The 19,582-nt window shown below is 36.5% G+C and overlaps 1 protein-coding gene across 6 annotated transcripts in view; it reads right to left on the minus strand.

Annotated features, from left to right (window-relative positions):
- cadps2 (Ca++-dependent secretion activator 2) overlaps positions 1–19,582 on the minus strand; it is a 146,346-nt gene that overhangs the window by 95,952 nt on the left and 30,812 nt on the right. For all 6 annotated transcript variants that reach the window (XR_014029416.1, XR_014029417.1, XR_014029418.1 and 3 more), the window contains exon 2: positions 11,860–11,973. Coding sequence is in view for 3 of the 6 variants with exons in the window: in XM_081356506.1 (XP_081212632.1) it covers positions 11,860–11,973 (114 nt within the window). In the remaining 3 variants the exon portion in view is untranslated. The remainder of the gene's footprint in view (positions 1–11,859; positions 11,974–19,582) is intronic.

Here is a 19,582-nt window from a genome sequence, read left to right on the forward strand (position 1 = left end):
AAACACGTCGTAAAATTTTTAAATCAATATATTGTCTTCTCTGAATGAGCAGTCAGGGTGATTCTCACATAGTTTTAGAGCAAATATTCTAGGCTACGTGATACAATTTTCAAAAGTCTTGTGAAGAAATAATCAGTATGGGTTTCATGACCTTATTTCAGTGAGAATTTATTTTTGTATTTTCACAAACCACGCATAAATGTCATTATCTCAAAACTACAAACTTTTACATACATGCTGCTGATATATTATTGTAGCAGAGTTTGTGCTGAATACAGTGTAATTAGACTTTAGCCATGAAAATGTCACAAGTAACAGAAATAACCACAAATGTCAGAGCATGTCAGAACACCTCCAGGGCCCAGAAAACAGCTCAGACCTCAGAGGGTTAATGTCATATTATGACGCAGACGTGCCTGAAAGCGCTCGCACTAAAACTCACAGCTTATTCTTTTACTAAGGTGGAAACTTTAGTTTAGACTAAATTGCACACACAAACATTCAGGAGCATAGAAACTAGTTTTCAACCTCTGTCACGTGAATCAACAGCTTCGCTACTGAAGGCTACATCATAGGCTATTTCTCAGCAAATTAGGTGATAACTTCTCTGTTTTTGTAAACAAACTAACAAGCATCATTATTACATACAGAAGCTCACAGGCAATTCTCTCTCTCTCTCTCTCAATTCTCTCTCTCTCTCGTTAATTCCTTCAAATAAAATCTTACAGAGCTACTAAAATAACAGGCTAAATGGAAATTAACGCTATTTTCCTGTCTATATCTGTTCAGTCAGATTTTATGCTGCAAACATCCATGACAGCTTTTAACTTATACATACTGGTAAATAATCATGGCCACCCGATGTGAATTATAAAATAGTTTTAGTACAGCCATTCAAAACCGAGGGTTAACCCTGTTGCATAGTAAAGCGATCACCAACGGAATCATTTTGGGATGTGATTAACCCAATGGGGTCGACAAACGCACCCGCGCGTTTTGCTGGAACGTATATTGTAGCACAATAAACTTAAATTACTCCGTCATTTATGGTCATACAGAAAAAAAGAAACATAAAAAAGAATCTGTGATATTTCTACTTTTGTATGTGTCCACTTACAATCAAATCAAAACATTGTGCTTTTGTAAAATAAAGAAAATAAACAGGGTGTGCTTTCTGCCTCCCCGTCGTGGTGAACTTTTTTTCTTGAGCACGTCTATAAACTGAAACCAAACTCAGCGAATACTTGTGACACATTTATGAGCCATATACCTTTATAAACATTTGTACTTTTAAATGATCGGATTCAAACTGAAAACAAATATTCTCTGTTTAAATAATTTGTATAAAACCAACAAGATGTCCAGTATCTCAAACGCTTGCTCATTATTTTTAATCTGACCATGCCCACGCGCGCAAAACAGAGATTCACATGCAAATCTCTACATGGAACGCGAACGCACTCGTTACCTCAAAAACAAAGCACAAAAAAACCTTCACAAGTCTCTGCTTTTCGTCGAGTTTGAAAGACGCGCCGTGAGCATTCATTGGATTTACCTCAGAAGAAGAAGAACGCGATTTGAAGACAAGAAAGATGTAAGGAAGGAAATTCTGACATATTAGTTTGTTATTGTTGCATAAATTTCACATTGCAGTTGAACTGTTGCTAGATATATGGTGAATATTATAATATTTAGACCAGTGTTTACTGTTACTGTGTTTGTGGATATCTGCTCAAACGTAGATATGTATATGGGAACCATAATGTTTCATATTTTGGAACGCGATCGCGTTTGAAAAGCAAAACACACCAAACGGCTTCATGTTTTTACTATTATCTCATTTCATATCATCATAACGAATGGAAACATTTGAAGTAACATATGATAATCAATATATTTTTCTCTAGCTTAGTTGTTACTGAAATCTTTTGGAAGATTTATAGGCTGCTATAGGTTATTGTTATTATTATTTTATGCAGCACTGCGCATAGCCTATGCCTACAAGGCACAACAAACCTGGTGTTCATTATATTATATATTGTTGGAAACATTGTGTGTGTGTGTGTGTGTGTGTGTGTGTGTGTGTGTGTGTGTGTGTGTGTGTGTGTGTGTGTGTGTATTCTGTGATTTTTAAAAATCAATTTTAACCAGAAAAATCTGAAATTTATTCCCAAAATCGTGCAGGCCTTTCTCTTGATATCAGTATGTTCACTTTTATTTTTTTCTTTCATGGCCCAGATGCCACTGAGTCCTGCTGACTTCAACATTCACATGAGTCTCTGTACATGAACCTGGTAAAGTGAAAATCAAACACCTTGGAAATGAAAGGTATGTACAATGTTTTTAGGAATGGCACAAAGCATCTATCTTTGGATCATTGTTTTCAATAAGTGCTTTTTTGTCATTTGTTTTGTATCTTTGGATTATGTTGTGTTGTAAATAAATCCAAACAATCAAAAAGCCATTCTTTTTTAAATCTCCTCATTCTTTGTGCAAGGTTGCTCAGAATGATAGGGCCTGATAGCTCCTAATAGGGCCGTTAGGGGAGGGTTTTTGTCTTTCTCAGGTGTGAAAAGCTTACATATTAATGACGTGATCACACCTCCCGCATAAAGCTATCTCACACAAAACACGTTGTACAAATTTTAAATCAATATATTGTCTTATCTGAATGAGCAGTCAGGGTGATTTTCACATAGTTTTGGAGCAAATATTCTAGGCTACGTGATACAATTTTCAAAAGTCTTGTGAAGAAATAATCAGTATGGGCCAAAAAAAAATAATTTCTTTGTATTTTCACAAACCACGCATAAATGTCATTATCTCAAAACTACAAACTTTTACATACATGCTGCTGATATATTATTGTAGCAGAGTTTGTGCTAGGGTTGTGCCGATAGACGATAGTATCGTGTATCGACGATAGACAGAGATATCGCCAATGGCAGATATCAATACAATAATTGGCTCGTTTTCCCATTAATGTATTAAATTATTATTATTATTATTATTATGAAGCTAGTATAGTTATTAACCTGTTAAGCTTCACCAGTGCGTCGGCGCACTGAAGCGTTTTTTATTTATTTAATTCAAAATTACTATCAGATTTAATGTTATACCTTGACAAACTATACATCATTAAAAAGATATAAGACTCAAGTTTCAGTATTTGACCACTATTGTATTCTGAGAAACTCATAGTGACAGTTATGTCTTAATTTGTGTCAGGAGTTATGAAATGAAAAAATGAGTCGATACCTTTAATATGAATTATGCGCGTCAGCCGCTCCCATTCATAAAAAACTCCCGTGCTGTCGTCATGACAGCGATACACAAAACAACGTCCCTCAGGGCTTTAGCTCAAAAATGTGCAGATTTGGAGAAATATTGATAGATTCTTTTAGATTCACATCATATTTCTATAGACAGGAATAATATTTATTGAATTTATACCCAAATGCGTCAATGTAATCTTTATGAGCGTTTGGTATTCTAATTCACAGTGTTTTCAATTCATACCAATAGCCTGAGGGCGCTATATGCACAGTAATATAGTCCATATATGGCACATGAAGAAGAGCCATGATCATGTGACATTCCAGGAAGCCTCGAACACACACACAGCTAACAGAGATCGGCTGTAATCATGCAGATAAAAGATGTTTTGAAGACAATAAACATGATTGCAATGATATCTGATTTGCCTGTGTTCTTCAAGCCATGCCAGGTATTTTTATAATAATAGATTATATTTATAATGTAATGCTAATCTATATAGACTTCATCATTGTGCATAATACTATCAAATAATATATTTTCTGTCTGATTTTTTTATCTGAAGCTAAATTAGATCACAGAAGATTATTTAAAACATTCGGCTTGAGTTATAAAGTACGTTTTGAGCATAAATATGGTTTTAATCTCATATATTGTCGTGTATTGATGGTGTGCTAAGCTAACATGCTAGCTAGCCCTAACTGTTAGTCACATGACATGGTCTTGAAAAACATTTAACTAAATACAGAGTTTTGGGCTTATTATCTTCAGATTTTAAACATAAAATGTTTAGACATGTGGCTTTAGCTGTAGTGCATTTCTAGATTGCTCCAGTGCCAATTTCAATTTTATTTTCATGAGGATGTTTCATAAAAAATAATTTCTAATAACTTTACAAAACTTTGAAGCTATTTATAACAATTTTTGTCATTACGACAATAATTAATTCTACATTTACAATAAACTGCCAGGTGTCAGCTTTCAAACGAGATCATACTTGTGGTTTTAGTACAAAGGGTTCATGAACTGTATCTGTTTCAGTTTGGGTATGTCATTTCTGGGGATTTTTCAAAAGTGGCGTTGCAGCTTAACAGGTTAAATTAATTAGGAACTACAATTATATTTTCCTTGCCTAAATTTATAACGACATCACCACATAACCACACTTGCGACATCACCGACGCGCGCGTATTAGGACTCCTCAAAGAAAATGTTTTTAAAACGGATTAAAAAAACTACATCCCACAACGAAATTTAATTGCAAGGTGATCCATTCACAAATTGTCAAGAGTGCTTGTTTTAACAGACGCATTATTCTTATACAGAGCCAAGATGAAGACGCGGCATCGTTGTTCGTCAGTATTTTGTTTCCATAGCACATTAACAAAATATTTAATGACACTAATAACACTAAAAACAATACAATTGCAAAATATGAATTATAATAATATCAATAAAATTATATAGGCCGCCTAGGCCTAATAAAAGTCTTCAGTTCACGAAGCATATCTGTGAAACTCTGCCATCTGTGAAAATCACAAGCAACTTCAAACTTGTTTAACAAGAAATATTCTTCAATTTTTTTCACTGTCAATAATGTAAGTCCACAAGAGAAATATTAAGCCAGTAAATTGATAGTTGCTGTACCGTTATATCCACCGTCGTCTCTGAGAGAACGCGCCGTTAATGCAGTGAAAGCTCAGTCCGTTTCTGCTTTCATTTTCAGGGAATGATCGCGTTTACATGCACGTTATTAACTCAATTACGCTGAATAAACTGACAGTGCATGTGGTCATGTAAACGCATTAACCCGTTTTCCTTTATCAGAGTCAAGTCATAGGTTTAAGTATAACCGATCGACTTTTAGATTTTTACCTCTGATTTCTCCCGGCATTTAAAACCCCCGTTATTTGGGCTTATTGAAGTGCGGTGCGCATAAGTAAAGTGCATCCAGAAAGAGAGAGCACTGGTAGGAGGACATAAATCGCAGACTCCAACACTTTTTTTACCCAAGAAATTAAAACGTGTTCTCATCTCGTGCAGAAGTAGCCAACAGTCAAAATGCTGCATCTGTAACGCCATGAGAGGATTACGTGTGTCCGTAAATTTCCCGCTGACATGTTGAAATACTCTGAGTCAGATACAAGAATGATTAGGATCTTTTTTTACCTCACTATACCGGGAAATAACCTGATTTAGCCTATTAATAAACACTCCACCTTTGCGAGCAAAATAGAAAAAAATTCTCATATTTAAAACGAAGTAATAAAACAAGCAAATTAATAAGTAAATAAGCAAGTTAATAATCAAATACGTAAGCCCCGCCCCCCTCACGATAATATCGTGTATCGCCGATCTCACAGGCTGACGATAAGACGATATGAAAATGGAGCATATCGCCCAAGCCTAGTTTGTGCTGAATACAGTGTAATCAGACTTTAGCCATGAAAATGTCACAAGTAACAGAAATAAGCACAAATGTCAGAGCATGTCAGAACACCTCCAGGGCCCAGAAAACAGCTCAGACCCCAGAGGGTTAATGTAAACACAGATATCGGGTACCAGTCGTGTCTAAAGTGAATGTAAACAGGATGGACAAAAAGAAACGTATATGGTCAAAAATCTAATCTGTGCATGCCTTGTGTAAACACAGCCTTTAATAGGAAACCACACATTTGGGAGTTTCGAGTGAGGACAAAAGAGTTCCCCATACAGATTTCACTCATGTTTATGTCGGTCACACGAATTCGCCATGCTGACCAACAGAACGCTGCTTGGTTTGAATGTGACTGTACATTAACAATGGACCATTTTCCCCACAAAATTGTGACCACACCTTTAGACTTTTAATCAGAAAGTGCGAGTGGTTCAGACAAGATATAGACAGATTAATCATGGTTTAGAGCCTCTTATCAGAGCTGAGAGCACTGTTTGAATCGCTAAATCCATTTGGACTGAAACTGTGTTTTCGAATTGAAGATTACTTCAACATTATTTTTCGTTGTGTGAAACTGATTCTATCAAGCCACAAGGGCTCTTATTGCCCAAACAATTTCTGAGAAGATAACATTATTGAAATCAGTAACATGAATGATACAAAAGCTGAACCACCTCTTTTCTAACAAATTTTCCCCAGCCATTTTATCATTTCAAATAAGCATCCAAGTCAATCTAACTTTGTTTCTTGGCATTTATCAGTCAGACAGTAAAACTAGAGTTTCATATATCTAGAGAAAAGTAATAGCACACCTCTCCTCAAATGTGGAAAGTAATAGCACACCTTTCTTTAACAAGCCATATGACCTGATGTATCACTCATGTACTAAGTACCAATGAAGCAGGGATGAGATGCACTAAATGCAAGGTTGGCTCAGGTTTAAGGGTTTATTTGAATTTTTAAAACAAGTTAAATCAATAGTAATGGGTATGCCTGCCTTTGGAGCAACGGGGTAAAATCACCAAGGGGATAAAAATGGTCACCGTTACGTGAAATCTATATAATCTTTATATATTAAGCATACCTGAACTTTAACCATCAGGCTAACACCACCCCATATGGGGCCATAATCATGAATTTTACATTCGATTAGGCCATAATGGGAAGGTTGATGTCATTATTGATCGAAATGAGTCTATGGCAACATATTGATGCTGCACACAATGGAAAGCTGCCATAATCAATAAATGGCAAAGGCTGAGGACAGAGGATAAAAATGGCAGCTCTTCTGTTCACACACAATAGCTCTATTATTATAATTGAAGACAATTTGACAGGTCCTCAGAGTGTAATAAAAGGAAGTGCATTCTAAATCAATGCCCTTTTTTGAGCTTAGTGCCAGTATAGAGCAGCTTAACTTGCAAAAAGCAAGTACTAAACAGCTCCTTATCAGTCCTTTATCAAAAACAATCAACATTCAGGATCTGCAAATGCAGGATTGAAGCTTGTGGGAAATAATAAACAGGCTAGAGGAAATATGTTAGGTGGCTGGAGGATTAAAAAAAAAGGATGTATTAATAAAATATGAAAACAGCAGAATTCCCCGTGTTCTCACACTAAGGCCTGAATTCCATTAGAAAACACTGAAAAATAGGTAAATAAAATTAAGATTTTTTTTAAATATATATAATAAATGTAAAAAGATTAAAAGTAAAATACAACAAAAAAAGTTCATTTAATTAAATCATTTTTAGTTTTTACTGTTTACGTTTCTATTTTATTTTTTATTTTTTCTATTGTGACATATTTCTAAGTGAAATGGCTTCTCAAACAAGAAGGGCAGGAATTGATTTTGTCCAAGAGGAATTGTTTAGACGGTTGTGGTTTGCTATAAGTCGATCTCATGTGATTGACAGGTTGTCCCGCCCTCGTGCCAGTAAACGTGTCATCAGAAGGAAGAGATGCCGCTGCAAGAGGGAGGGGGGAGTTATTTTGATTAAATATTACGAGGGCACATGAATTTAAAAATAGATAAAAAATTATAATAAATACGGCAACAACATTCCATAAAAAAATCAGATGTCAATTTTGATTTCATGGTGACTTGAAAAGCTGTTAACGTCTTTTACAACCACTGAGCTCTGGGCAATCCAAAGGCCAAACCAAAGGCACTGAACTCTCACACCTGTAGTTAATCTTGGTTTTGGCAATTTCAGCATCAGTGGGATGCTCCCACGTCCTGTAAACCCACTAAAAATATCTCAGCGGAGAGGAAGAGATCTGCAGGGACTAATCCTACATCTTTAATTCACAGCACATTCTGTCATAATCAATGAAAGCAGTGGCAGGCAGCTCCTGCTTGACTGACACGCTAATGAGAGTTATGTCTACACCGTGAACATGAGAGCTATTTTTTGTGTCAGAAATGGCATTCTTTAAAAAAAGAGAGTGTAGATCCTCTTTTGAGGATTTTACTTTAGCCTACTGATTGCCTCAATAAGTATGTGACCCTGTAGGATCCACAAAGTCTGCACTTTGCACCAAAAAAACAAACAAAGTGGGGATCTATTTTCCACACAATAATTAATATTATTTAGGGGAATCACTCTCATATTTAAATAGGATTATTTGCGAGAAAGCTCTAAGATACAACAGGTTACTTGGTAACCTGGCTTGTCGTCATAAAGAATGTGTGTTTGTGATTTATGAGATCTTCAGAATTGATCTCAGTCCTGCTTGGCTTGGCTTATACTAATTGACTGTGATTCTGAGTGCAGCATTCTGTTGCTTCAGTAAAGTCTACAAAGAGTTGAGTTAAAGAAAAACTAAACGCTTTAATTTGAGGCCAGTCCACTCACACTGAAGTAATGACTATTAAAACATTAAACACAAAACAGAAATGGGGAGAAGTAGGAAGAAATAATAAAATAAGATGCAATAACATGGTTTCTTCAGAATCTTAAAGGTCCCGTTCTTCGTGATCCCATGTTTCAAACTTTAGTTAGTGTGTAATGTTGTTGTTAGAGTATAAATAATATCTGTAAAATTAAAAAGCTCAAAGTTCAATGCCAAGCGAGATATTTTATTTAACAGAAGTCGCCTACAATGAACGGCTCGTTTGGACTACATCCCTCTACTTCCTTCTTTAATGACGTCAGTAGAACCGTGTTTTGACTAACCTCCGCCCACAGGAATGCTCCCTCAACTCTACCGAAATTCGTTTATGTACTTGCGCACTTCTAATAACTTACTGTGTTTACTCAGCTCTTACGGTGATTTTCTGAAGTAAAACTGACGCTTCATCTTTTGTGTGATGTACAATAAACTTTATTAAACTCATCAGTATATGTTTGATCATCATTCAGACAGCAGACTTGTAGGCTGTTAATAAATAATGGATAAATACAAGCAGATGACAAATACGTTATAATAACCGTAATTAAACTACTAAACTATACCTGTTCCATCTCTATACAGCACTCTGACTCTGTAGGCATTATTGTCCGACTCGAAATGAACACCGTTACTGAGAGTTTCTGATATTATCATCATTCCGTGAGATGAAATTGTCCTGAGAGACTGAGCGCGAGCTCATGAAGCTCCGCCCCCTGTGTCGTCCAGCAGCAGCTCATTTGCATTTAAAGGGCACACACTAAAACAGCGCGTTTTTCTGAGCCCCAAAAAATGACAATTTAAACATGCTGTAAAAAATGATCTGTTGGGTATTTTGAGCTGAAACTTCACACACACACTCTGGGGACATCAGAGACTTATTTTACATCTCGTGAAAAGGGGCATATAACGGGACCTTTAAATGAGCAAATTCACAAAAACAACTTGCTCTTAATTTTAAACATCATTAGATAATTATTAAAATGGGCAAATATTTGTACATATATGTAATCATTGCATGATCAAATGTACGAGCAAGGTCACAGGAATTTTATCTGCAATAATTAAAAATTATTAAAAAAAAGGATAGGCCGACTTCTGATCCTAAATGCTGATTGGTCAATACAAAGTTCCATATCTGTGTTATATACACAAATGTAACCAACCTATTTAAATTCAAATCAGCTAATCGAATATGTGTTTGCCATCACCATAGATGTTCTATTTCATAATTCCAGACTGCCGGACATGGTTAAACATGGAGAAAAATGGTCATGCGATCGCGTATGATACAAGGATCTCGTATTGATTCAGGCACACATGGCCTTGACCAATGACGTACCGGAGTCCATAAAATCTTCTGTTTACGTCATGGTCTGTCTCTTTCATTCTCGTGTTTCTTAACATTGTTTCTTAATGCAACAATCAATTTTTTATTTTTTTTTATATTTATCCATCCTTTTTTATTTTAAGCAATGCTTCATGGGATTGCAGTTCTTTCCTTCACAAAAGCTGGTAAGTACACAGTCTTGAAACTTTGTCTTTTATTTAGATTTTTTAAATAATTTTTTGCTTCAAATCAAAGTTTATAATGTGCTTCACCTTGCACCTGCTTGGTTTGGTTCATGACTTATAACTCTACAATGAAGACTTTTTAAAATCTTCCAGAACCAAGTCCGCTGAAGAAGTGGGCAGTCACTGTTGCACTCCATACAGGTTGCATGAATACCCTTTTTTACTGTCTGCACTACAAGTGATGAGTGACAAAACTAGGAGGATGCAACAAAACTAGTGATAAACTAACCAATAATTGACTACACAGTGCAACCCCCATCAGACATTTCTTTCTCCTCTTCATCTTCTAAATTATGAATGACAACACAAATCAAGACTCCCTGTGCCCACAAGTCTCTGGTGAAACACTGTGGCGTAAGCCACAAAAAACCCACAGAAGCTGAAAAGATGCTTTGATTTCTGCATGATGGCCAGTGAATGACAATTTGGAACTTTGATCAGCCAACCCAGAGTCCTCCACATGTGCTTGAGTGACTATCAGACCAAACTTCAAAGAGCTGCTTCCCATCCAGTGCAATTAATAGAGCGGAGAGTCAACTGATATGACATGATGATCCTGTTAGGACGTGAGAGGCATATCCTGTTCTAAAAGAAAATGAAATTAAGAGAGAAAGGGATGAAAGCAAGAAAAGGGGTGATTGACAATGAAAGACGTAAAAAGGTAAAAACACTGATTTGAACGGCTTGTCTGAGACCATACATTGATGCGGTCTTATTTTTGCCTGTTTGTTATTCGCTGGAAACGTTACATGCCTCCTCGTACCATTAAACGAACATGAAAGACTTGAATAGAGATAAAAAAGTGAGTGTGTGAAAGTGTGTCCGCCCCCTGTGCCTGGAGCAGCAGCTCATTTGCATTTAAAGGAACAGACACAAAACGGTGCGTTTTTGCTCACCCTCAAAAATTGACAATTTTAACATGCTATATAAAAATATCTGTGGGGTATTTTGAGCTGAAACTTCACATACACACTCTGGGGACATCAACAACTTATTTTACATCTTGTGAAAAGGGCATTATACCACCCCTTTAAAAAAGCCCACTCGTGCAGCAGTCCGCAAATAATTCAGCCAATCAATTTTCAAAATTGTATCAGCTGACCAAAGCACAAAGTCCCAGGCTTCTTCTGCAGGTGCAAAAAAAAGAAACACTTCTTGGATCTGGGATTTTTGTAGGTCAGTCCAACAGCTCTAAAAAAAAATTGTTCCTTTGAAATTTCCTTCAGACATCATTTATCTTTCAACCAACCACCAAAGAGAAGGACTCCTAGTAGACATAATATTACAAAAAGAATAGCAGTGTAGTGACTCAACTGAGGCTATAAGTCACATGACTACAACAACATGGTGGATGTAGTACGTTTTCTTTCGGATTTCTTTCATATGACACACATTAATACTCTATAGAACAATTTTTTTAACGGTCATAAATTCGTTCCTCATTAAACAAAGTGCCTACTCTCAAACAATATCTGGTTTCAGACTCAGCTTTAGTTTGAAGCCTGTGTAAATAAAGCAAGTGCCCACCAATGCAGACACACAACACAATAAAAAGACAATAATTCTACAAACTCAAAATGACAACATAAAAAAGGTCACTTCAAGTCACATACTAATGGCCGGCTGGCCGCACACATTGAAAGTAGTATAATTGATACGGAAATTAATTTGATTCTTGCCTCGTAGTAACTGCGCACGGCGTTGCAGAAAGCCTCATCGGCGACAATCTGTGTCTCTCCTTTCAGGAAGGCCTGGAAACGCTCCTTTACCACCTGTAACTGCTGCTTGTTTAGCTGAGAAAAGAAAAGACAAAAAACAAGTTTACTGAAGATGTGATCAGTGGAAAACCAGTGGCATTACTTCTCATTTCTTCAGTGAATAAGAGATATATAGTTTTTAATAATGCTTTCTATAGCAACTCTTCTGGGAACACTAAGAATGCGATTGAGTGTGTGGCAATATAAAAAAGCCCTTTTCTGCTAAATTGTTATTTGTAATTGCATTTAACTAGTAAAGCACATGGAAATGGCTTTCCATAAATACAAATGGCTTTCCATAATACAAATATCCTCCTTTTACACGTTGGTATTCATAAATGTTTTTCGCCATTATTGATGTTTTGGTGATGAATAATGAGGGGAAAAACACAATTATTTTCCCATCCCTTAATGTGTTTCCAAAGCTGATGTCAAATCAGCAGGAACTGTGGAACAAATACATCGGTAATGTTTTAGAGGGAAAACATCTTTATTCAAAAATAGCGATTTAAAAAAAATGCTTTTTGCTTAAAAAAAACAAACAAACAAACAAACAAACAAACAAAAAAAACATTAGTCATACTCTTTGATGTTGTTTGGAGGGGATTATATCCAATCAAGTTTACCCACAGGGCGCATAAGACTAGCTAGCTTCAGAAATCAGGACTATTAACAGTCATAATCATAGTTATGACTCATAAATTGACATCCAGGATGGCCATTTCAAAAACCGGCTTTGGCACAGACCTTGCCTATGGTTGGAAATTCCTAAATAGAAGGAGCCGTCAAGTAACAAAACACAAATACATGAGATGGCAGTTCATATCCCACCCCAAAATGCAGTTCAAACAATCTGTTCAAAAAATATATATTTTTTAAAGAAATTAATACTTTTATTCAGCAAGGATTAAACAACATTTATAATGTTATAAAATATTTCCATTTCAAATAAATGCTGTTCTTTTGAATGTTCTTTTCATCAAATTATCAAAACTTTTCAAAATTGATGATAAAAAGAAATGCAAAACGGCATTTTAGAATGTTTTTTGAAGTGTCATGTGACACTGAGGACTGAAGTAAGTTTGATAAAATAAATGCAGTTTTGGTGAGCATAAAACATTTTTTCAAAACCATTAAAACATCTTACTGACCCGAAACTTTTGAACAGTAGAGTATGTACTTTTTGCTTAACAGGATTTTAACCTACATATTTTAGGTTGAAAATGCTGATACTAGGCGTGCCATGAGATCTCATGATTAAATCTTGAATAAAACGAGACAATATTTCTTGTCGAGGTGAATATCAGCATGAAGGAGTTTAGTTTGTGGCAAAATGCATTTATATTGTCTTTTACCGCAGATGATAATTCATATTCAGAAAGTAAAACTGAAGTGACATTCATTACAAGATGATTGATCTCCCACACAATCTCATTCCAAAATGACAATGATTCACCTATGCAGACATCCCAAGTCTCCCGGAAGTTCCGGGAGTCTCCCGCATATTGATAGCGGCTCCCTGATGCCCGCAAATCAGTTAAAATCTCCCGGAAGCAAGAGCGCGCAAGCGTAGCGCGCGCACGGCAGAGAGAGGGAGCGAGAGACCTTGCGTGTGTGCGCTAGTGTGCGTGTGTGCCTCGGGATTTTATCTCTACTTTCGAACCGAACTAATCAGAACCGAATCCCAGTCCCCCCCCCCCCCCGTTGGCGATTTCTTGACTCCCGGAAATGACTTTGTGCAGGTTGGGATGTCTGCCTATGTTTATTAAACCTTTGACAAAATCACACCGGAACATTCAGATCTGCGCTGCCACTGATGCTGACCCAGATAAAGTCAAATCATGTGTAGGCATGAAACAGCTTTACAAATCTTTTCAACCACAAATAAGTTTATAGTTCGGATAAAAAACACTGATGTCAACGGAAGCGATCAAAATAGTCTCCTTTTAAAGGTGCTGTATGTAGCTTTTCTACCAAAACGAATCCTTTTTTTATTGCCTGTGTGTGAAGGGGTTGTAATCTCACATTAAAATGATCCACTTTGCGGGTTTTGCTATTACCTCTGAAAGCAAGTATTCTTATTTTTATGTGAAGGTCCCGGGTCGGATTTACCGCCAGTGACGTCACCTGCATGCGCGCTCCCGAGCCTCTCGCCTCATCTAGCCTACTGACTTTGCACTCAACAGCGACAACACTGCAACTTATGACATGGACTTATGACTTATGCAACTTATGACATGTCTGATAACACTAAGAAACGACCTGCGCCCAGCAAAACACAGACTCCAACACAAACTCCACATATTAATAAAAAAAAAAAAAGAAAAAAGTTTTTTCTGCTGAAGCTCGTAAGGCCAGACGTCAATCGGATGAACTTTGGGTAAAAAACACGGATCAACATTGGCAGGGCATTTGAATCATGGAGAAACCTTATCTACAAACCTAGAATGTACATTTCCTGAAGAAAATGTGAAGTGGTGCTTGCAGTGACAGAATTCGGCACGGTTGATAGGGTTCCATACTTATCATGGTACGAGCATGGAGCATTAGTTCAACGTCAAGCTGATAAAAGTAGCCTATTATTGTAACGTTGCAGTGGGAGTTTACCTGAGTTTCCAGCATGTTGTGGGATGCTGTGTTACGTCCGGTTGCGTCTCAGTCTGGCCGGTACCCACAGTGCTCGCTCATAAATTCGAGCACGCGTAAGAGCATGCGCTTGTAAACTTATTGGTTGCAATCTGAAACATCACCGCTAGAGGCCGCTAAAAACTACATACAGTACCTTTAAATTGAATTTAACATGGCGCTTCAAATAAAGATTGTATTAATTACATTGTTACACCACCAAGTGGTGACAAGTGACTGTTAAAAAATGTTATTGAATCATTCATTCAATATATTCGTTCAAAACTGCTGATTCATCCAGTAATAAAACAACTAAAGTATTTATTAATGAGTCATTGAATCATTCATTCAGTTTTTTTTAAAATAATTCAGATAAATTAAACATTTTAAATAGCAACAATCAACATTTTGTCAGAAACTCTTGTAAATGACATTATTTGATTCTCAATTCATCCAGAATTGTGCAGCTCTAGTTAAAACATTTCAAAATGCACCTGCATAGTTTTGCATTTTGTGATTTTCAGTCGAATAAAAGACTAATTTTCTAGTCATACATTTCATCATTGAAGATCTCTTATAAATAGTGTTAAAATAATGTCTCATCTTGTGAACCCAACATTGTGTATTGTCTCGTGAGCTAAGTGTATCGTCACACCCTTAGCTGATACATTGTACGAAGTGTAAACAACGTGTAAATAATTTCAAGCACAAAGCTATGCCACAAATCACTCTTGAAGGACACAGGTAATTCTTAGGACATAAATATGTATATGCATAAATATGATGTAAAGCGCTATTATATTACCATTTTTAACAAATTCAAGATACAACACAATCGAACAAAGCGATCGTTGACCCTGACCATGATCCTGAAAAGCAGTGGAGTTTTGTAGCAAATTGCTCTGTTTATTTCCCTTCCTGTTGGATAGATGGTGAGCCCTCAGGCAAATGTAACAGATGAAATGTCCTACGACTGTCAAAGGTTTTAAAGCCACTGTAAATTCTAATATTCCCACTGAGTTACAGCAACCTACAGGATATCATTGATTTTGATGGCATGAATCTGTTAGACATCTAAAGTTATGCCTCGTGAAGTCTTTGAATTAGCATTCTAGCAGACATCAGTTTCTAAATACAAACATATCCCATGCTGATTCAAACACATAGATGGTGGTGTTTACCATGTTGTGAATATGTTTGTGGTTGTGGTGCTATTAGTACTTTGACCAGAGCCGGTCTAATAAACGCACTTGTTTGACATCAGCACAGCAACAGCATAGTGCTTGCATCTCCTCCATGTAGCATTCGCTGTCGTCTCGCTTTCAATAACTTATTCACTTTCTGTTGTGATTGATTCGGCCTTGTCTCTTTGTGAGACAGTCATTCAGTCTCTCTTGTTTGTAAGGCAATGTGCAAGGGTGTCGACAGCCTCGCTCTATTATCCCTCACACCGGCATGCAGTGAGAGGCAAAGAAAAAAGTGATAAAGTATAAGACTGTTTGAGTATCATTGAAAATAATGATATTTAAAAATTAAATATTGATATTATTTTAATACTACATATACATTACTTCGTTAAATAATCCATTGCCAGTAACAAAGTATCTGGTTGTCACAACAGTAGGTGGCAGTATTAACACTGCATGCCACCTAAAAGGAAAAAAAGAAGACAACAACGCAATGGCTGTGTCCGAAATTGCATACTCTCTAGGGCTGTCAAACGATTAATCGCGATTAATCGCATCCAAAATAAAAGTTTGTTTTTACATAATACATGTGTGTGTACGGTGTATAATTATTTTCTATATATAAATACACACACATGCATGTATATATTTAAGAAATATTTGCATGTATATACTGTGTATATATATTTATATTATATATAATTTATATTATATATAAATATTTTATATATATTAATAACACATTTTCTGAAATATATATATGCATGTGTGTGTATTTATATATAGAAAATAATTATACACCGTACACACATGTATTATGTAAACACAAACTTTTATTTTGGATGCGATTAATCGTGATTAATCGTTTGACAGCCCTAATACTCTCTATAGAGTAGGTATTATTTTGAACAAGTTATTACTTCAGGATCGCTAAAAAAGTATGTTCTATATAGTATGAATGTAATCTGGACACACTACATTCGCTATGCTGTCATTATCATGTGACCTACCATTCACAAATCCTCTCCTCGTGGGATGGAAATGTGGCCAATATGCGCACTTCAGAATCTCGTCAGAAGTAGTAGGTCATCTAGTTACTTTTTGCCTACTACTGCGAATTTGGACATTCTTATTTAGTCAAATTCAGTTTTTATTATATAGGCCTAGTATGAAAGTATGGTATTTCAGAGGCAGCCAACATGTAGCTACAGCCCTAATACTCTCTATAGACGAATCCGGCGAAACTACCGGAAGTAAGCGGGCGCCATTACTGAGCTGTTGCTGGGTAGCGTTGCGCCATTGCCTCCTATTGGTTTGGTTGCGTCCACTGGAATAAACAGCCCGCGATTTACGACTGTCACTAACGTTACATCTACAACTTTACTATTCTTCCTCTGCAGAGTTATTTGAACAGTATAAGTGTTGTTAATGGTCTGTGAAAATCGGACAGGTCCTTTAAGAACTAATTTATCATCTGGTAGAGTGTGCATTATTTGACCAACCCATAGGCTACGGAGCTTAGATAATTTTTTTGACCCTCTATCAGTGAACTGTAGTTGGCATTTTGTTGATCATCGGATGCCAGGCTAAGGAGAAAATACTCTTAAATACCTTTAAAACAACCGAAGGGGCGCGTTGGGGCAGTAGTAGCATTACTGTATTTGCTTGACTGTGACTCTGAGAACCAACAACGCTAGCAGTTAGCTGTACCTTACCCTTTCCTTTTGAAATGTGAAAATGAGATAAATAATGGTCACAAAATAAAAACATGAATTCGTTTATTTGATATCATTAATTTATTTATTGTTGCCAAATGGACAGATCTTTTAATAGTTTCCTCGTTAGCTTGCCTAGCTACCATAGTTATCTTATTGCCAAGCTATTTTCATAAATAATCTGTAAGATCGTTTGTACCTTCATCTGTGACTGGAGGCCACTGTCTAACATCATCAACCCAACAAGTCATACTGCCTGGCTGTAGCTGTCATCGAGGGTGCGTTTGCGTTATCACGGAGGTTTGTTTACATACTAGTAACAGCTCAGTAATGGCGTCGCCACAAGATGGCAGCCTACACAGAACGCTCGTCGGATTCGTCTATAGAGTAGGTATTATTTTGAACAAGTTATTACTTCAGGATCGCTAAAAAAGTATGTTCTATATAGTATGAATGTAATCTGGACACACTACATTCGCTATGCTGTCATTATCATGTGACCTACCATTCACAAATCCTCTCCTCGTGGGATGGAAATGTGGCCAATATGCGCACTTCAGAATCTCGTCAGAAGTAGTAGGTCATCTAGTTACTTTTTGCCTACTACTGCGAATTTGGACATTCTTATTTAGTCACATTCAGTTTTTATTATATAGGCCTAGTATGAAAGTATGGTATTTCAGAGGCAGCCAACATGTAGCTACTACTGCCGCACAAACTCAAATCAGAAAAAAGTGAGACAGCGAGAAAACAAGTGTGACAAAAGTGAGACACTACCCATCCCTGAAAAAAAATTTGCTCTTCAGGGAGTTTTTCAGAAATTTATAAAAAAGAGACTTTCGTAACAAACAAAAATATTGGGTCACACTATAGTTATTAACTACAACTATTAACAACAACATTTGCCTCAAAGTCCTAATGACTGCTTATTAATAGTTAGTAAGGTAGTTAAGTTTAGGTATTGGGTAGGATTAAGGGACGTAGCATATGGTCATGCAAAATAAGGCTTTAATATGTGCTTTGTAAGTACTAATAAACAGCCAATATCCTAATATACATGCTAATAACCAACTAGTTAATAGTGCGAAATGGAACCTAAACTAAAGTGTTACCAAATATTGTGTAGTCTGAACCCGGTATAAGACTGACAGTGAATCAGATAATCATCAGATCATTTTATGGACCAAACTCAGATAAATTCAGACAATTTCTGACATGCGTGAGATCTTGAAACTTGTAATACTAAATTCACTGGACATGCAATGGTCGCCAGCGTTCGCTCAAGTCACTCAAAATCACCAACTCTCACTGAAAATGAATGACTTCTAGTGACTGCAAGACGCTGACTGTGTGAAAAGGACATGACAGTATTTTCTCACAAGGTTATTGGTGGTGGACTTGAGTCTGGTTGCTGTCAGAGCAGATATTGTTTGCTGTGAAGGTGATTTTCCAAGGGTCACCGGTAGGGAAAATGAAACTGTGAAACTGTCGCACTAACATACGGACAAAGATTTTTAACTACATGATTACTGTCGCCAAAAGAATTCACAATAAAGTTTAGGGGCCCTATCATAAAACTATTTTGCTAGTTTCAGCACGACGCAGTTATCATTTTCATGTCCTGCGCCACGTTGTTTATATAGCAAATGCATTTGCACCCATGGGCGTGCGGTTCTGAAAAAGAGGTGTGTTTAGGCACATTGTTGGTGTTTTGCTATTTTGAACCAACTGAAACCTGGTCTAAAGTCAATGGCGCAGTATTTTTTTAAAGTTATTTAAAGAGCACGTTAGTAATGTGCGCCTATAGGCGGGTCCACAACGCACGTAGTGGAAGAGCCTCTCCTCAATATTATTAACTCGTCTTTATCTTTAGGTTATGTTCCAAAAACATTTAAACTGGCAGTTATAAAACCTCTCATTAAGAAACCACAATTAGATCCGAATAATCTAGTAAATTATAGACCCATTTCAAATCTACCTTTTATGTCTAAAATACTAGAAAAAGTTGTGTCCGCTCAACTGGGCTCTTTCTTACAAGAAAATGACGTCTATGAAAAGTTTCAGTCTGGGTTCAGGCCGCATCATAGCACTGAAACTGCGCTCGTTAAAATCACAAAT

Source organism: Scardinius erythrophthalmus, assembly GCF_964197995.2.
Source record: "Scardinius erythrophthalmus genome assembly, chromosome: 24".
Taxonomy (NCBI): Eukaryota; Metazoa; Chordata; class Actinopteri; order Cypriniformes; family Leuciscidae; genus Scardinius; species Scardinius erythrophthalmus.